This window comes from Chanos chanos, chromosome 9 (assembly GCF_902362185.1).
Source record: "Chanos chanos chromosome 9, fChaCha1.1, whole genome shotgun sequence".
NCBI lineage: Eukaryota > Metazoa > Chordata > Actinopteri > Gonorynchiformes > Chanidae > Chanos > Chanos chanos.
This window is the reverse complement of record NC_044503.1, coordinates 37,213,650-37,231,018: the sequence shown is the minus strand read 5'-3', so window position 1 is coordinate 37,231,018 and position 17,369 is coordinate 37,213,650. Positions and strand designations below refer to the sequence as shown.

Sequence of the window (17,369 nt, the reverse complement as noted above, 5' to 3'; positions counted from 1 at the left end):
TGTAAACAGGGCCTCTCTCTGTCACACACACACACAGATATAATGTCTCTTCTGTACACACACACACAGACTCCCTCTTGTAACACACACACACACACACACACACTCTCTCGCTTCTTTACAGACAAACACACACACATTCCCTCTTTCAACACACACACACACACACAAACACAAATATAAATCAACCACCTCTCACACAGACACCTAAACACACACACACACACGTTTGTATACATATCTAAGTGAGGAATTCCCACTGAGTCCCAGTTTCCTGTAACTAAAGAATAATAACCTATCCCTATAACCCTCACCCTGACCCTAACCTTAACTCTAACCAAAGAAAAGTTTTGACTCTGTTTGGTTTTCCAATAACAACAATGTACTTTAGACAAACATAGTTTACTTAGTGAGGAACAGCATTTTTCTGAGCCCCACATCATGAGTGAGCAGTCAGGTCACAAACCCCTGTGAGCTAGCTTTGCCTCACAAACACACACACACACACACACACACACAGAGTCCTGTTCTACATACTTCAGTGTGTCCAGTCGACAGTGTGGATCTTTTTTTATGTCAGAGAGCAGCTTTATTCCTGAGACTCCTGGTTGATTGTAGCTCAGATCCAGTTCTCTCAGGTGTGAGGGGTTTGAACTCAGAGCTGAAGCCAGAGAAGAACAACCTTCCTCTGTCACTAAACAACCAGACACCCTACAGAGAGAGAGAGAGAGAGAGAGAGAGAGAGGCAGAGAGAGACACAGTGTGAGTGGTAAGATACAGTAGTAATGAGATGGAGAGTGTGTATGAGTGGTAAGATACAGTTGTAATGAGATGGAGAGTGCGTGTGAGTGTTTCAGTGTAATCCCTGATGCCCTGAGAGTGGTGATACTGATTAACTGCTGATTAAATCACAAGACACAGCACAGGAAACAAACTCATCTTTATGGCTATGACTGATAACCACCCATCATCTGACCACAAGATTAAGACAGAAACAACATCACTGAGAGAGAGAGATTTTAGAGTTTGGGATGTGAACCCAAAGGTTTTAAACATATGAAACAGCTCCTGATCTGGGCTGTGTAGTTATTAGAGCAGCAAAGAGGACATTTGACCTGTTTCAATCTTTCTGTCCTTTCACCAAGAAGAATGAGATGTGATTAACTGTGTGGGTAAAGTTCTCACTTTTTATGGACTATAGTTTCTGTGTTTTCCCTTCTAGTCAGCATTTAAACAGATAAAGTAATAATGACATTTACCATAACTCACACTGACAATACTTTGTTCTTTACAGAGGGGCTGCTGGTTTCACACACACACACACACACACACACACACACACACACACACACACACACACAGGTATCATGGACTGATTAACTGATTTGCAGCTTTCTTGTCTCTCCAGTCCTATTATGCAGTATGAATATTTTCAATACAATAAATCAATGTTCAGATTCAGAAAAAGTTTCAGGACAGTTCTAGGATGTTTCTGAAAAAGTTAGTCTGGATCCCTGCTTAAAACATCAATTCAGACAAAACACATTATCATATATTGTATTTCCAATGACTGACTAATACTGACCTCAGTATCTCCAGTTTACAGTGTGGATTCTTCAGTCCCACACAGAGAAACTTCACTCCTGAATCCTGAAGGTCATTGTTACTCAGGTCCAGTTCTCTCAGAGGACAGTTTACTGACTGTAGAACTGAGGCTATAGATGAACAGGACTGTTCCGTGAGTTTACAACCAGCAAGTCTGGAGAGAGAGAGAGAGAGAGAGAGAGAGAGAGATGGTGATGACAAACAGATATAATTATATATTCACAGTCATATTCACATATCCATATAAATTCATATATATATTCAACTAGGTGACAGTATTCAACCAAACTGACATAATAATAACACGAATAGTTGACTAGTTTTAAATTAATCTCCATCAGACCCAAGATCCAAACACCATTTGTTAACTATCAAATTGATCTGTAAGTGAAGTATAAGGCAAATGACTAGAGATCAACATTCGTTCCCGACATAATAACCTGTCCCCTCACTTTCTCTCTCTATATACTGTCTTCCACCGTATACCGCTAAACCCCTGAATTACACCATTAAGTCTCCACTGCTTTCTCAAAGCCGTACTTCCCTATTTTACCAGCAAGTTCAGCTGTCCATTTATTAAAACAACAACAACAACAAAAAAACAACCTTTACTGAGTTAATGATCAGTATGAACAGAGCAGCCTACAGAATCTGCTGGAGAAAAGTAGATTTCAGTCAGAGATTTCTCCGGTCTGCGGCTGAAAGTGGAAACGCTGTGTCTGGAGAGAGAATCCCCTCACATGCTATAGCTAACGTCTCAGAGGCTAATTACAAAACCGTTTAAACACACATCTAAAGCACATTAGTCACCTTATAAGGTGACTAATACAAAAATGCATTTTATGCTGCTTGAGGGAACAAGACTTACTCTGAATGTTAACGGACAGTGAATCAGATGCCGCTGTCATTTCTAACAAACTGGACTCATTCCCGTTCTCCAGTTTTTACCTCAGAGAACTCGCTCAGTCTTTTACGCTTCTGTTGCTGCAGTTCGCGGGTTTGAGAAATGAGTCTCTCGCTTTTCTGTCAGGTTTGGAATAATAATCTCCTCACATGCTACAGCTAACGTGTCACAGACTAAATAGAAAACCGTTTGAGCGCAAATACAGACGGACAGACGAAATATTTGTCTGATTATCTCTTCATTCAAATACACAGAAAAGATACGTACATTGTGACAGAGAAAGTGGACTGTACTGTTGTAATTTCCAGCCTTTTTAGTGCCGGTTACATACTCTGTGTCAGATCTGAAAAGAAAATCCCCGCACATGCTGTTGCTAACATGTGTCTCAGGGAAATTAGAAAACCGTTTGAACACAAATCTAAACGGATAATTTAAATATTTCGCCGATTACTAATGCATTAAATTTCACAAAACGCATACTTACATTGTGTTTTAACGTATGGAGGACGAAGAAAGTGGTTTGCAGTTATTTCAGTTATTTGCAGTTATCGATTGCAGTTATTTCCAATCTTTTCTGACACTGACGGTTACTTCTACTTTTACCTCAGAAACTTGCTGTGCGCCTGGCTGTTTTGGCGGACTTCAGAAATTAGTCTCCAGATTTACTATTGGCTGTTAGGTTGCCAAGCGATGACAGCCTAGAATCATCTTTTTTGCTTATTTGATAGATAGATAGATAGATAGATAGATAGATAGATAGATAGATAGATAGATAGATAGATAGATAGATAGATAGATAGATAGATACTTTCTTTGTCCCCGTGACGAAATTCGTTTGCAGCTCAATCACAAGGCATTTCCTCACAACTTCACAGAGTCACCAATAGACCAACAGACCTACTCATACACACATGTAGTTATATACGTACCTATACACACACTCATACTTTGCACCTTGCGGTAGATTAGGCTGGCTAGACCAGCTGGACATCCTGCTTATTATTATATACATTACCTGTTTAAAAACGTAATGACTTGTGGAACAAATGAAAATTTGAATCTATTTTAGTGAATGGAGGGGTGCAATATCTTAGCCCAGATGGAAACAATGAACATTAAAGGATAAAGGATTTCTTTAAAAAGTACATTCTTTGTTGTGTCTTAGTGTATATGAAGTCAGTCCACAGGTCTCATTTAAGCTTATGGTCAAGCACAATGACAAGGTACTTGTATTGGCTCCCCATTGATAAAGGTAGGGTTAGAGGATTGTGGCTTTCTTAAATCGATGGACATTTCCTTAGTTTTGGTGGTGTTTAGGAGAAGGTTTGACTTCTCACACCAGTTTAGGAAGTAGTCAAGAACTGGCCCATCTTCCTCCTCATCATACAGGAGGTTCACCAAGGCAGTATCATCTGTGTACTTAATAAAGTGTCTATTAGGGAAGGTGCTAGTGCAACAGTTGGTATATAAAATAAACAGTAAAGGTGATAAAACACACCCCTGGGGGGAGCCTGTAAAAGTGGTCATTCAGTCAGAGAGTGACGTACCTGCTCTGACCTGCTGGATTCTACAGCTAAGAAAATCAACAATCCATGAAATCAAGCCAGCTTCAAGTGAAAATTCTGTAGCCAATATATCTGTTAAAATACTGGGTTGAATAGTATTAAAAGCAGATGAGAAATCTACAGATAAAATCTTGGCATGAGTCTTTGGTTTCTCAAGGTGAGTGTGAAATAAGTGCAATAGAGTCAGAATGGCATCTTCCACCCCCTAGAGGCTTGGTAAGCAAACTGCAGAGGGTCCATGAGGTGCTGTGTTTGTAATACAATGTACCTCTTCACTAGATGCTCAAATCACTTCACGACCAGCGATATCAGTGCTATTGGTCTAAACTCATTGGGCCGTATGGGTCTGGGAATTTTTGAGACGGGTACAACTGTAGATGTTTTCCTTAGGGTCGAGACCTTGAGGAGATTAAGAGAGGTCCTAAAAATGTCACACAGGAGCTAGTTGTGCAGCACAGTGCTTTAGAACACTTCCACAAATATTGTCCAGACCTGGGCTTTTTCGTGGGTTACAGTCTCTAAAAAGCTGAAGGACTTCTGGTTCCTTGATGGTGAGGTTAGGTTAGGTTAGTTTGGGGGGGGGGGGGGGGGGGGGGGGTATCACAGTGGCAGGTTCAGCACTATTGCTACTCTCAAAGTGACAAAAGAAGGTGTTGAGCTGGTTTACCATCTCCAGTCCCTCCCTACCATGTAAGACAAGTGTTGGTTTTCCCCTGCCCTTGTGGGGAACATTGGTCATGGTTTTAATTCCCTGCCATGTCTGTCTGGGATTTCCAGATGCCAGAGTGGCCTCTATCTTCTGTTTGTAGCTGTACTTGTCCAGCTGTATTTGTCTTTTAATCTGTCTCTGTGTGTCCCTTCTAGCTGTTTCATCCTGGTTTCTGTAAGCTTTTACTTTCTGAATGATAAGTTTCTTTAATTTGTTGGACACCCAAGACTAATCATTAGGGTAGATTTTATAGGTCTTAGTAGGTATCACAGTCTACACAGAAACTGATGTCATCAGACACTGCTACAACCTGATCAAGACAGTGCAGTATCGAGTCTACAACGGCTGAATAGTCTGGAGATATGTGATTGTGAAACGACAGTAAGAATTCTCTGCTGTATTGGATCTCACAGGCTGCGTCACCAGTAACATAACCATTGTTTGTGTCCTTGGGGAAAAATATGTGTTTAAAATCACTGTAAACAATCCAATCACGCACCATAACGCGTAACCTATAGCTGAAACTTCAGTACAGGCAAAGTGTGAAGTAAGGAGCATAAACAACACGATAAAAACATACAAATGCCAAGTGTGAAACACAGCAAGGCAGCCACAGAGCAGCGCCCCACAAGTCACCATGACTGGGATTTGGTGGTTAAAGATGAACAGTGGTGATGTTTACGCATAAAATGACTTGAATTTGTTTTCTGCTTCACCATATCAGAATATTACATTGAGGTTATTTTTTTTCTTTTCCCCCTGACCCCTGACAACTGTTTCAGTAAAAGGCATGTTTGTCGTTTGTGGGTTTATAGGATGGTTGACGATAGCATGATGATGTCTCTTATATACTGTACTGTATGTTTTCTTAAAGTGTAATTTTCAGTAAACTACTGTTGGCCGATCTCTTTAAATATGAGGCTCCTGATGCCCCTGTATAGTAAATGGTTAAATATGTACAAGTAAAATGTAAACTAGTTGTGGAGTACAGTTCCATCCTGTGATGTCTTCTGTCTCACACTGGGACACAGCACAGCAAGATTTCAGCATATAAATCAGCATAACAAGAGATCATTTTAATCCAGACAACAGCAAAAGACACACAAGAAAAGACATGAAAACTGATAAGTTTAGGTGAATTAATCCAGCTAGAGATCTAACGCACAGGCAAATCCAGTGTAAGGAAATGACACAAAACATTTTATTAAAAATATCTTTTCAGGTCCTCACTAAAACTGACCTCAGTATCTCCAGTTTACAGTGTGAATTCCTCAGTCCAACACAGAGCGACTTCACTCCTGAATCCTGAAGATCATTGTTACTCAGGTCCAGTTCTCTCAGGGGACAGTTTTCTGACTGTAGAACTGAGGCTATAGATGAACAGGACTGTTCAGTGAGTTTACAACCAGAAAGTCTGGCGGAAGAGAGAGAGAGAAAGAGACAGACAGACAGAGAGAAAGAGATGACAAACACAGATATATTTATATATTCACAGTCATATTCACATATTCATAAATATTCATAAATGTGTCAATATGTGTAAAGCTGTAATGGTTTTAAATAAATGTAAATATTTCAGTGTAAATATTTTCTGGGCCATGAACAAGGCCTGGTTCTGAAATCCGGCCCATTTGAATGTGTAGTTGAAAAGCCCTGGCCTATGTACTGTGGTATTAGACCTGTTGAAACTGAGGAGACTAAAAATAATAATAAAAACACAGATAATAATGTATAACACACAACCTGCATATTTTATATGCACAGATGTTTTACTGTCCATCATCCATATACTGTACTGTCATATATGTAAGTTTGCCTGCATTAATCTATTCTCTCCTGTAATGTCTGTGTGTCTTCTAATCTTTATGGTATATAATATTTCACGAATAATCAAATAATTACAAGTTTGGAAACAAACTGAGAATATTTCCAAAAACAGCCACCTGTACCGTTGAACATGGCCAAGATCAGCCATACTTCATTTTCCTTTCAAATAATGCAACTATAACTACAACTGTTACTTTATAAATGTGTGAAACTAAAAACTCACAGAGCTTTTCTGCAGCACCTCACAGCTGGGAGCAGTCTCCTACGACCCTCATCTGATGTCTTGTATTTCTTCAGGTCAAACTCATCCAGCACCTCCTCTGACATCAGAAACATGTAGGCCAGTGCTGTGCAGTGTGCAAGTGAGAGTTTAGTTCTGTAATTTTCAGACTTGATAAAAGCTTGAATTTCTTCATGGAGAGAGCGATCATTCATTTCGGTCAGGCAGTGCAGTAGATTGATCCATCTCTCAGGTGAGACACCATCTTTATTTAACTCTTTGATGTAACGGCTTATTTTCTTGATGCTCCGCTGGTTGTTCTGTGTGTGTGTCAGCAGACCTTGTAGGAGTTTCTGGTTGGACTCCAGTGAGATGCCATGAAGGAAGCGGACAAACAGATCGAGATGTCCATCCTTACTCTCCAAAGATTTATCCACAGCTCCCTTTAGCAACATATCCAAGGGAATATTGTTTGTCTTCCCTCTGAACAGAAGAGAGTCCAGTGCCTTCATGAATATGTTGTCTGATGCATTGATCTCTCTTGGCACAAAATATTGCAGTGCCTCCATGGTCTCATTTACATAGCAGTAAAACACATAGAGAGCAGCCAAGAACTCTTGAACACTCAGATGCACAAAGCAGTAGACCTTCTTCTGACGAAGCACAGATTCCTCCTTAAAGATCTCAGTACAAATCCCAGAGTACACTGTGGCATCACTCACATCAATGCCACATTCTCTCAGATCCTCTTCATAAAACATGATATTGCCCCTCAGCAACTGATTAAAAGCCAGCTTAGAAAGTTTCAGAAAGATCTCCTTGTTTGATTCCAGAGGATTCTTTGAGTCTGTCTCAACTTTGTCCTCATATTTCTGCTTCTTCATTTTAGTCTGAATGAGCAGGAAGTGTGTGTACATCTCAGTCAGAGTTTTAGGGATCTCTTTAACATAGTCTCGACGCAGCATTTCCTGAAGCACAGTGGCTGAAATCCAACAGAACACTGGGATGTGACACATGATGTGGAGACTCACCGATGTCTTGATGTGTGAGATGATTTTGTTGGCTTGACTCTCATCACTGAATCTTTTTCTAAAGTATTCCTCTTTCTGTGAATCATTGAATCCTTGGACTTCTGTCACACGACTGATGAACTGAGAGGGGATCTGACTGGCTGCTGCTGGTCTGGAGGTTATCCAGATGAGTGCAGAGGGAAGAAGATTTCCTTTAATGAGGTCTGATATCAGTATATTCACTGATGATGTTTTGGTCACATCACACAGCATCTCAGGAATATTCAACTGAAGTCGACTCTCATCTAAACCATCAAAGATGAACAGCATTTTACAGTCATTATATTTCTTTGGATCCAAGTCTTTCAGTTCTGGGTGAAACTCTAACAGGAGTCTATGAAGACTGAACTGTTCATCTTTAACCAAGTTCAGTTCTCGGAAAGGAAGAACCAACATGAAGTCAATGTCCTGATTGGTCCTTCCTTCTGCCCAGTCCAGAATGAACTTCTGCACAGAGACTGTTTTTCCAATTCCAGCTATGCCCTTGGTGAGTACAGTTCTGATTTCTGGCTTTTGCCTGTCCCTTTCAGGTTCCTCACTAGACAAAGCTTTGTTGTCCTCTCTAGTTTGGCTGGTTGACAAGGGTTTGAAGATGTCATTGCAGCTGATTGGTTTGTCTTGAGAAACCCATTTCCTGGATGCTGTTTCAATCTGTAAAACCTCATGTTTCTCATTCACTCCTTCACTCTCTCCCTCTGTGATGTAGAGCTCTGTGTAAATGCTGTTGAGGAGGGTTTGGTTTTCTTTCAGTGCGACACCTTCATATAAGCGCTCATACTTATTTTTCAGGGTGGTTTTATGACCCTCAATGATTCTCAGTAGGACATCATCTGACTCAGACATGGACGTGTTGTGTTGGACATTTTGGCAACACCCAGACTGATCCTCAGTCAGATCTGTCTCTACACTGCAGAGAGAGAAAGAGAGAGAGAGAGGTTGTTAAAAAAAGAATCTCTCAGAACCTGCTGACACAGGCCATGCACAGACTGATCCTGGATCAGACCTGAATTTTCATATTTGACAGATACTTTCTTTGGGAGACATATGACTCCATCAAGGCTGGCAGGCTGAACCCTTCTCATCAGCCTTGTAGTTGAGTTTAGGGCTCATATACAGTTGGGATGATAGTGATGAAGTGTAACAATAATGATTGACAGCTGGTGAAGAATTCCCACTACACAGTGTTTAATCATTCAGAGAGTGGAGCTGATTGAACAGAGGGGAATGGGAGAGTTTCACTAATGGAAACTAAACAGGACAAACAAACTGTATGTACATGTCTCTGTTTTCATTTCTAACTGATATCAGATAATATAACATTTATAAAGGAAACGAATTAGACTATTACTAGTGGATATACGTGAGTGGTTATGAATAGTTGGGCTGATCAGACAGGACTCCCTCCCTTTGACTTTCTTTAAACATGACTAATGTACTGTCACTTTACACTCTGTCTGTTTTTAAACTGATCCATTTAAACTAAACTGTGTTGTGTTTAGTTCTCTATTGGTCACTTTAGTCTGTGTTTAACTGATATATTTAAACTAAACTGTGTTTGATGATGGATGATGAGGCAGTTTTATCACATACACAGAATTTAAGACAGAAAATGAATCTTTGATCAGTGTTAATGCCAATTAAAACACTAAATAATCCAAATAACTGTTATTTAAATCTTTCTCCACAGTTTTAATGCAGAGCCGGCCCGAAGCATAAGCGAACGAAGTGGTTGCTTAGGACTCCCTGAGGCCACCAGAGGGCCCCAAAGAGCACTTAAAATGTCCCACAAAAGAGATTGAATTTATTAATTTATTTAGTTGTGATGCATTATATCAGTGGTACTCATACAAAAATGCAATATTATGTTAACAGGCTGGCTGGCTAATGTTACTGATTTAACCAATTTCTGCTGCCTCTGTCAGAGCTGGTGTCATGTTCATACACATGCACACTGTAACTGACATTAACTGCATTTTGATACAAACACAGTCAGTCAGACTAACATCAGATTACAGTCCTGTTCTCTGCGTCGATTAAAAAAGCATCAAACATTAATGCCGCAAAAGGACATATCCTTCTGTTTATCTAAGTCACTTGACTTGTATTGGTGTTGAGTGTTGTTTTCACGATGGAGTATTAGGGCCACACTGAGGGAAAAAAAAATCCTGAGACTCCCAGAATAAAGTCGTAATGTCACAAGAATAAAGTCGTAGTATTACGAGAACGAAGTCATAATTTCCCAAAAAAAGTCATTATAATATGAGAGTTAAGTTGTAATTTTAGGAGAACAAATTCGGAATTTTAGGCTAAGTGTTATTATAGAGGGGAGACATCAGAAGTGCAGTTTGCTGCCTGCGTTAAAATGAAGAATGAAACTGTAAACCTGTGTTTGCTCAACAAGCAAAACCACATTTATCAACCGTTTAATGATGATTAACTAAAGTGACCTGTTGACTGATGTGTGTGTCACAGCACGATGACAAACAGCAGTCACCAGAAGCTCAGGCTGCCAATGACTGTCCTCTCCCCCGTTCAGTTGGTTGTTGGTGATGTATTTTCCTAAAAAATGGTGTTTTTTCCCCCTAAATTTTGCAATGTCATTCTCAATCTTAAGATTGTTCTCTTAAAAATACAACTTTATTCTCGTAATATTGCAACTTTTTTCTTAAAATATTATGGCTTTATTCTCTTTGAATTACGACCTTATTCTCGCAACATTATGGCTTTTTTTTTCTCAGTTGCGACTTTGTTTTCGTAATATTACGACCTTATTTTGGAAATCTCAGAATTTTTTCCCTCAATGGATGTTGAGGGAGGGGAAAGCACTGTTCATTCACTCCCCTGGTCCAGGAGATTGAACCGGCGACCTTTCGCTCACAAGCCCGCTTCTCTAACTTTTTGGCCACCTCTGCCTAAAGCATCCCATATATGCTTGTGGTATGTTCCCCATAATGACAGCTCCTCCCTTCTTATCTATCTACACATCACCTCCTTCACTTCTTCTCTACAACCATACAAGATTAATAAGAATTATTTACACACTAACTCTCTCTACAGCTAACTAATAAAGCTGCTTATAAGAAGGCACCATTAGGAAAAAAGATACAACTTCCAAACATGTAGTTAAAATTTGTAGAAAAGACAATGGAGAAAAGGCCATTTAACCAGCTTTAAAGAGAACTCAAATGATGTCTTTGTATGTCATCTTTCATTTCAAGAGAAAAACAGATACAACTGATTGTTTATCACTATGCCATAATTAACATACTCACCTTGGGTCAAAGTTCACTCTCTCTCCCTGCAAGTTCAGAGGCTCAGGCATGGATCTGTCACTCTTCATAGACACACAGCTGGGCACTGGAGATCCTGCTCTCTGAGTCTGCAGTCTGTATGTGAAAACAAACAAATACACACACAAATAAACAAACAGACAGGACGTAGGTTCTTTTTAGATGCAATCTGCACTGCACAGTAAGACGTCTGTGGAGCTTTACATCAGGTGTAGTGAAATGCCGGATTATTGATCAGGCATTTCACAAAGACAACCACTGGGGTCCTACAGTACTTCTAGTGGAAACCCTGAGTCTTGTAACCTGATTCACTGTACCGTTGGTTCATCAGTTGAAACTTGAGAAGACTTTTTATAGACTCTTATGACTTATTACTGTGAAACTGTCTCCCATCATTTCATATTTGTACTTACACTAATCCACCCATCTTTATCATCTATCTGTTAAACAACAAATATCCACATACAAATCTACTTTTACAATCTTATTACAACCCTATTATATCCACATACAAATCTACTACTACAATCTTCTTACAACCCTATTATATCCACATACAAATCTACTCCTACAATCTTCTTACAGCCCTGTTACATCCACATACATATCTACTACTACAATCTTCTTACAACCCTATTATATCCACATACAAATCTACTCCTACAATCTTCTTACAACCCTATTATATCCACATACAAATCTACTATTACAATCTTCTTACAACCCTATTATATCCACATACAAATCTACTACTACAATCTTCTTACAACCCTATTATATCCACATACAAATCTACTATTACAATCTTCTTACAACCCTATTATATCCACATACAAATCTACTACTACAATCTTCTTACAACCCTATTATATCCACATACAAATCTACTATTACAATCTTCTTACAACCCTATTATATCCACATACAAATCTACTACTACAATCTTCTTACAACCCTATTATATCCACATACAAATCTACTACTACAATCTTCTTACAACCCTATTATATCCACAGACAAATCTACTACTACAATCTTATTACAACCCTGTTACATCCACATACAAATCTACTACTACAATCTTCTTACAACCCTATTATATCCACAGACAAATCTTCTACTACAATCTTCTTACAACCCTACTATATCCACAAACAAATCTATTTTTAAGTAAATAACAGACTTGATCAAACAGACTCACCTTGGGTCAAAGTTCACTCTCTCTCCCTGCAAGTTCAGAGGCTCAGGCATGGATCTGTCACTCTTCATAGACACACAGCTGGGCACTGGAGATCCTGCTCTCTGAGTCTGCAGTCTGTATGTGAAAACAAACAAATACACAAACAAATAAACAAAAAAGAGGACATAGGTTTATTTAGATGCAATCTGCAGTGTACAGTGAGAAGTGTGTGGAGCTTTACATGTCGGATTATGGAACCTACACAACGTCTGTTCAGTATGAAATGAAATTCTCTTTATTGTCATCCCAGCCATATACACACAGTGGGGTGAAACTGCATGTCCTCAGAACCATGACAAGTATCTGCCACCATCATGGACTGTGGACCTGAAGTCAGGGCTCTGCTGCCATCATTGATCGTCGTGACAAATTTCATGCTCTGCATTTAACCCATCATTTATACCAGGGTTTTCCAAACCTTGTCTTGGGAGGGCCAGGTCGCTCTGCCTGGCTCTTTGGGAGGGCCGGAGTATGTCGGTAACACTAAATAGTACCGTGGACAACAACAGGTCTACTTTAGTTGAATATTAACCCATTACATGTAATGATATACTGTATTTCAGTCTGTTTATATATCATTGTTAGCTGGGTTTAGTTTACATTGCCAGGGCACACTGTCAGAGTTGTGTATAAAACAGAATAAAGAGATAACTACAATAAAAAAAAAAATCAAACTAATTCTTCAGCATTCCAACCATTATCATCATTTTATCAACTGTTTTAGTGTAAGTCGTGTAATATCTCAGGTTTGACAGAGTGAGGAACATTCTGAAAATGCAGGGAAAGTGTGGACCTCGAAAAGCAGCTAATACGAGCACTTCAAGACTCTGCCGTGACTTAGCCAGTGGATTTCCATGTAGTACAGAGCGTCTCCATAATCGCACTCTAGCTCTGAAAGAAATTCTTGGAACTGCCTGTGGTTCAGTCCATTCACCCGGACGAAGTTCACACATGACACCACGACTTTCAGGACAGATTCCCACTTAACCAGTCTGCAGCACAGTGCTTGCTGGTGGATAAGACAATGAATTTACAATGGACGTGCGTATACTTGAGGTGCAAGACTGCGGCAGGAGCCTGTGCAGCACGACCGGTTGCCATAGTGATGAAATGGCCATCTAAATACAGTAGCCAGCAGAGGACAAAATGTGGAATTTCAAGCGAAATGCACCTTATGGTGGGAACTTAAACTAAATAAACCAGAGGGCCAGATACAATATATCACATACATTGCTAAACCAGCCTCTTGCCTCCTTGATCCCCTACCTGCTAAACTTTATATGGAGCTTTTCTCGGTTCTTGGCCCAACAATCCTAAACACTCTAAATATGTCACTTAAATCTGGTCTTTTACCCTCCGCTTTTAAAACAGCCGTGATCAGGCCTTTACTTAAAAAAAACGAACCTCGACCCTGAAGCCTTGATTAATTATAGGCCGATCTCTTATCTCCCATTTCTTTCAAATATACTTGAGAAAATTGTAGCTGCTCAGCCGATAGTCAGCATGTCCTCTAACAGTCTGTTTGAAATATTTCAGTCCGGCTTCAGGTGTTTTCACTCTACTGAAACCATGCTTACTAGAGTAACTAATGATCTTTTATTAGCCATGGATGCTGGTGCTACCTCTGTTCTTATTCTGCTTGATCCAAGTACAGCATTTGACACGGTCGATCACACTATATTGTTAAAATGTCTGGAAAACCAAACTGGCATTCGTGGCCTGGTGCTCTCTTGGTTTAAATATTAACTCTCCGAGAGAAAGCAGTGTGTCCACTATAGTAATGTGATCTCTGAATAGTGTGAGCTAAGCCATGGTGTTCCTCAGGGATCAGTCCATGGCCCCCTTCTATTCTCTATTTACATGCTCTCTTTGGGTGACATTATTCATAGTTATAACATTAACTTCCATTGTTATGCTGATGATACTCAGATTTTCTTACCTATCCAGCACAATGACCGCTCTGAATTGGCTAACCTTGAGGCATGTCTTTGTGCTATTAATGGTTGGATGTCTTCAAATTTGGGCAGGACGGTGGCGCAGTGGGTGGGTAGCGGCCAGTGGGTAGCGGCCAGGGTCCTTTCTGTTTGAAGTTTGCATGTTCTCCCTGTGTCTGTGTAGGTTTCCTCCAGGAGCTCCAGTTTCCTCCCACAGTCCAAAGACATGCAGGTTAGGTGAACTGGAGACACTAAATTGCCCCTAGGTATGAATGTGTGTGTGTGTGAGTGTGTTTGTCTGTGTGTCTGCCCTGCGATAGACTGGTGACCTGTCCAGGGTGTTTCCCCACCCTATGAGCGCTGGGATAGGCTCCAGCACCCCTCACGACCCTGATTAGGATAAACGGCTTAGATAATGAGTGAGAGTGAGTGAGTGTCTTCAAATTTCCTGATGCTTAACGCAGACAAGAATGAAATGCCGGTCATTGGTCTCACTACACATAAGCATCTTGTTAGTGATCTTAACCTAAATTTTGACAACTGCATCATCTCTCAAAACTCTTCAGCTAAAAACCTTGGTGTGATTTTTGACTCTAGTCTCTCGCTAGTCACTCATATCAAAAACAACCAAAACTGCCTTTTGTAACCTCAGTGATGTCACTCAAATTAGCCCCTCTCTAAGTACGGCTGATGCAGAAACCATTGTTCATGCATTCATCATGTCTCGCCTCAATTACTGCAATGTTCTTTACTCTGGCCTGCCTGCCTGTAGTAGCAATAATCTTCAGCTGGTCCAGAATGCTGCTGCTAGACTTTTGACCAGAACGAAGAAGTTTGATCACATTAGCCCTGTCCTGGCTTCCCTTCACTGGCTCCCAATTCATGCAAGGGCAGATTTTAAGGTCCTCTTATTAACATATAACATTTTACATGGGTTTGCGCCTTCCTACCTGTCTGACTTAATCACACCCTATAACCCACCTCGCACCCTGCACTCTCAAAATTCTGGACTATTAGTCGTTCCAAGAGTTAAAAACAAGTTCGCTGGCTACCGAGCCTTTTCCTACCGCTCTCCCTTCCTCTGGAATGATTTACCTACAGAAGTTATGGAGGCAAAATCTCTCCGTACCTTTAAAACCTTATTATTAAAAATGTATCTATTTTCTCGAACTTATGGATGATATGAGTTTAATTTGACTTTTTTATAGACATATAAAGCCCTTTGAGTCTATAAACAGTGATATTGGGCTCTATATTAACTCATGTTCGGGGGCCACAGAGAATGTGGGGGCGGGCCATAGTTTGAGGACCACTTATTTTACGGAGCAGTGGGCAGCCGCAGAGCTCCTTGGTCAAGGGCACCGACAGGAGTGGGGAGCAGTTGGGGGTTAATTGACCTTGCTCAAGGGCACTTCAGCCATGGATGTTGAGGGAGGGGAAAGCACTGTTCATTCACTCCCCTGGTCCAGGAGATTGAACTGGCCACCTGGTCCAGGAGATTGAACCGGTGACCTTTCGCTCACAAGCCCACTTCTCCAACTTTTTGGCCACCTCTGCCTAAAGCATCCCATATATGCTTGTGGTATGTTCCCCATAATGACAGCTCCTCCCTTCTTATCTATCTACACATCACCTCCTTCACTCCTTCTCTACAACCATACAGGATTAATAAGAATTATTTACACACTAACTCTCTTTACAGGTAACTAATGAAGCTGCTTTTAAGAAGTCACCGTTAGGAAAAAAGATACAACTTCCAAACATGTAGTCAAAATTAGCAAAAAAAGACAAAGGAGAAAAAGCCATTTAAACAGTTTTAAGGAGAACTTGAATGATGTCTTTATATGTCATCTTTCATTTCAAGAGAAAAACAGATACAAATGATTGTTTATTACTGCCATAGTTAACATACTCACCTTGGGTCAAAGTTCACTCTCTCTCCCTGCAAGTTCAGAGGCTCAGGCATGGATCTGTCACTCTTCATAGACACACAGCTGGGCACTGGAGATCCTGCTCTCTGAGTCTGCAGTCTGTATGTGAAAACAAACAAATACACACACAAATAAACAAACAGACAGGACGTAGGTTCTTTTTAGATGCAATCTGCACTGCACAGTAAGACGTCTGTGGAGCTTTACATCAGGTGTAGTGAAATGCCGGATTATTGATCAGGCATTTCACAAAGACAACCACTGGGGTCCTACAGTACTTCTAGTGGAAACCCTGAGTCTTGTAACCTGATTCACTGTACCGTTGGTTCATCAGTTGAAACTTGAGAACAGAAACATGAAACTCTCACACGTGTTTTTCAGAAAACAACTCAACAGGAGACAATATTGTAACTTTCTTTTTTATAGACTCTTATGACTTATTACTATGAAACTGTCCCCCATCATTTAATCTTTTTACTTACACTAATCCACTCATGTTTATCATCTATCTGTTAAACAACAAGTACTTACATACAAATCTACTTCTACAATCTTATTGCAAAACTATTACATCCACAAACAAATCTACTACTACAATCTTATTACAACCCTATTATATCCACATACAAATCTACTACTACAATCTTATTACAACCCTGTTACATCCACATACATATCTACTACCACAATCTTCTTACAACCCTATTATATCCACAAACAAATCTATTTTTAAGTAAAAAACAGACTTGATCAAACAGACTCACCTTGGGTCAAAGTTCACTCTCTCTCCCTGCAAGTTCAGAGGCTCAGGCATGGATCTGTCACTCTTCATAGACACACAGCTGGGCACTGGAGATCCTGCTCTCTGTGTCCTGTAGTCAACTGTGTACCCCACCTTTGTGTCTCCATGACAACACCCTTTAGAGGCAGGGCCTCCCTCCTCACTGTCTGTTACGAGACTCATTTTAGAATCAGTGTTCTCCTCTTCACCTCCTTCACATAGATTCTACAGGCACTGATCTGCTCCTCTCAAACTCATATGTCACTTATAATTCTGTGGAGAAACAAAAACAG

The 17,369-nt window shown here is 40.2% G+C and overlaps 1 protein-coding gene across 1 annotated transcript in view; it reads right to left on the bottom strand.

Moving 5' to 3' along the window:
- LOC115821739 (protein NLRC3-like) overlaps positions 1–17,109 on the bottom strand; it is a 28,348-nt gene extending 11,239 nt beyond the window's left edge. Inside the window, exons 1-9 of the mRNA XM_030785536.1 lie at positions 17,060–17,109; positions 16,281–16,394; positions 12,392–12,505; positions 11,173–11,286; positions 8,481–8,807; positions 7,379–8,417; positions 6,834–7,306; positions 1,586–1,759; positions 538–711 (exon numbers count right to left, since the gene is read on the bottom strand). Of these exons, the coding sequence (XP_030641396.1) occupies positions 538–711; positions 1,586–1,759; positions 6,834–7,306; positions 7,379–8,417; positions 8,481–8,807; positions 11,173–11,286; positions 12,392–12,505; positions 16,281–16,394; positions 17,060–17,109 (2,579 nt within the window). The remainder of the gene's footprint in view (positions 1–537; positions 712–1,585; positions 1,760–6,833; positions 7,307–7,378; positions 8,418–8,480; positions 8,808–11,172; positions 11,287–12,391; positions 12,506–16,280; positions 16,395–17,059) is intronic.
- Positions 17,110–17,369: the final 260 nt, after the last annotated feature.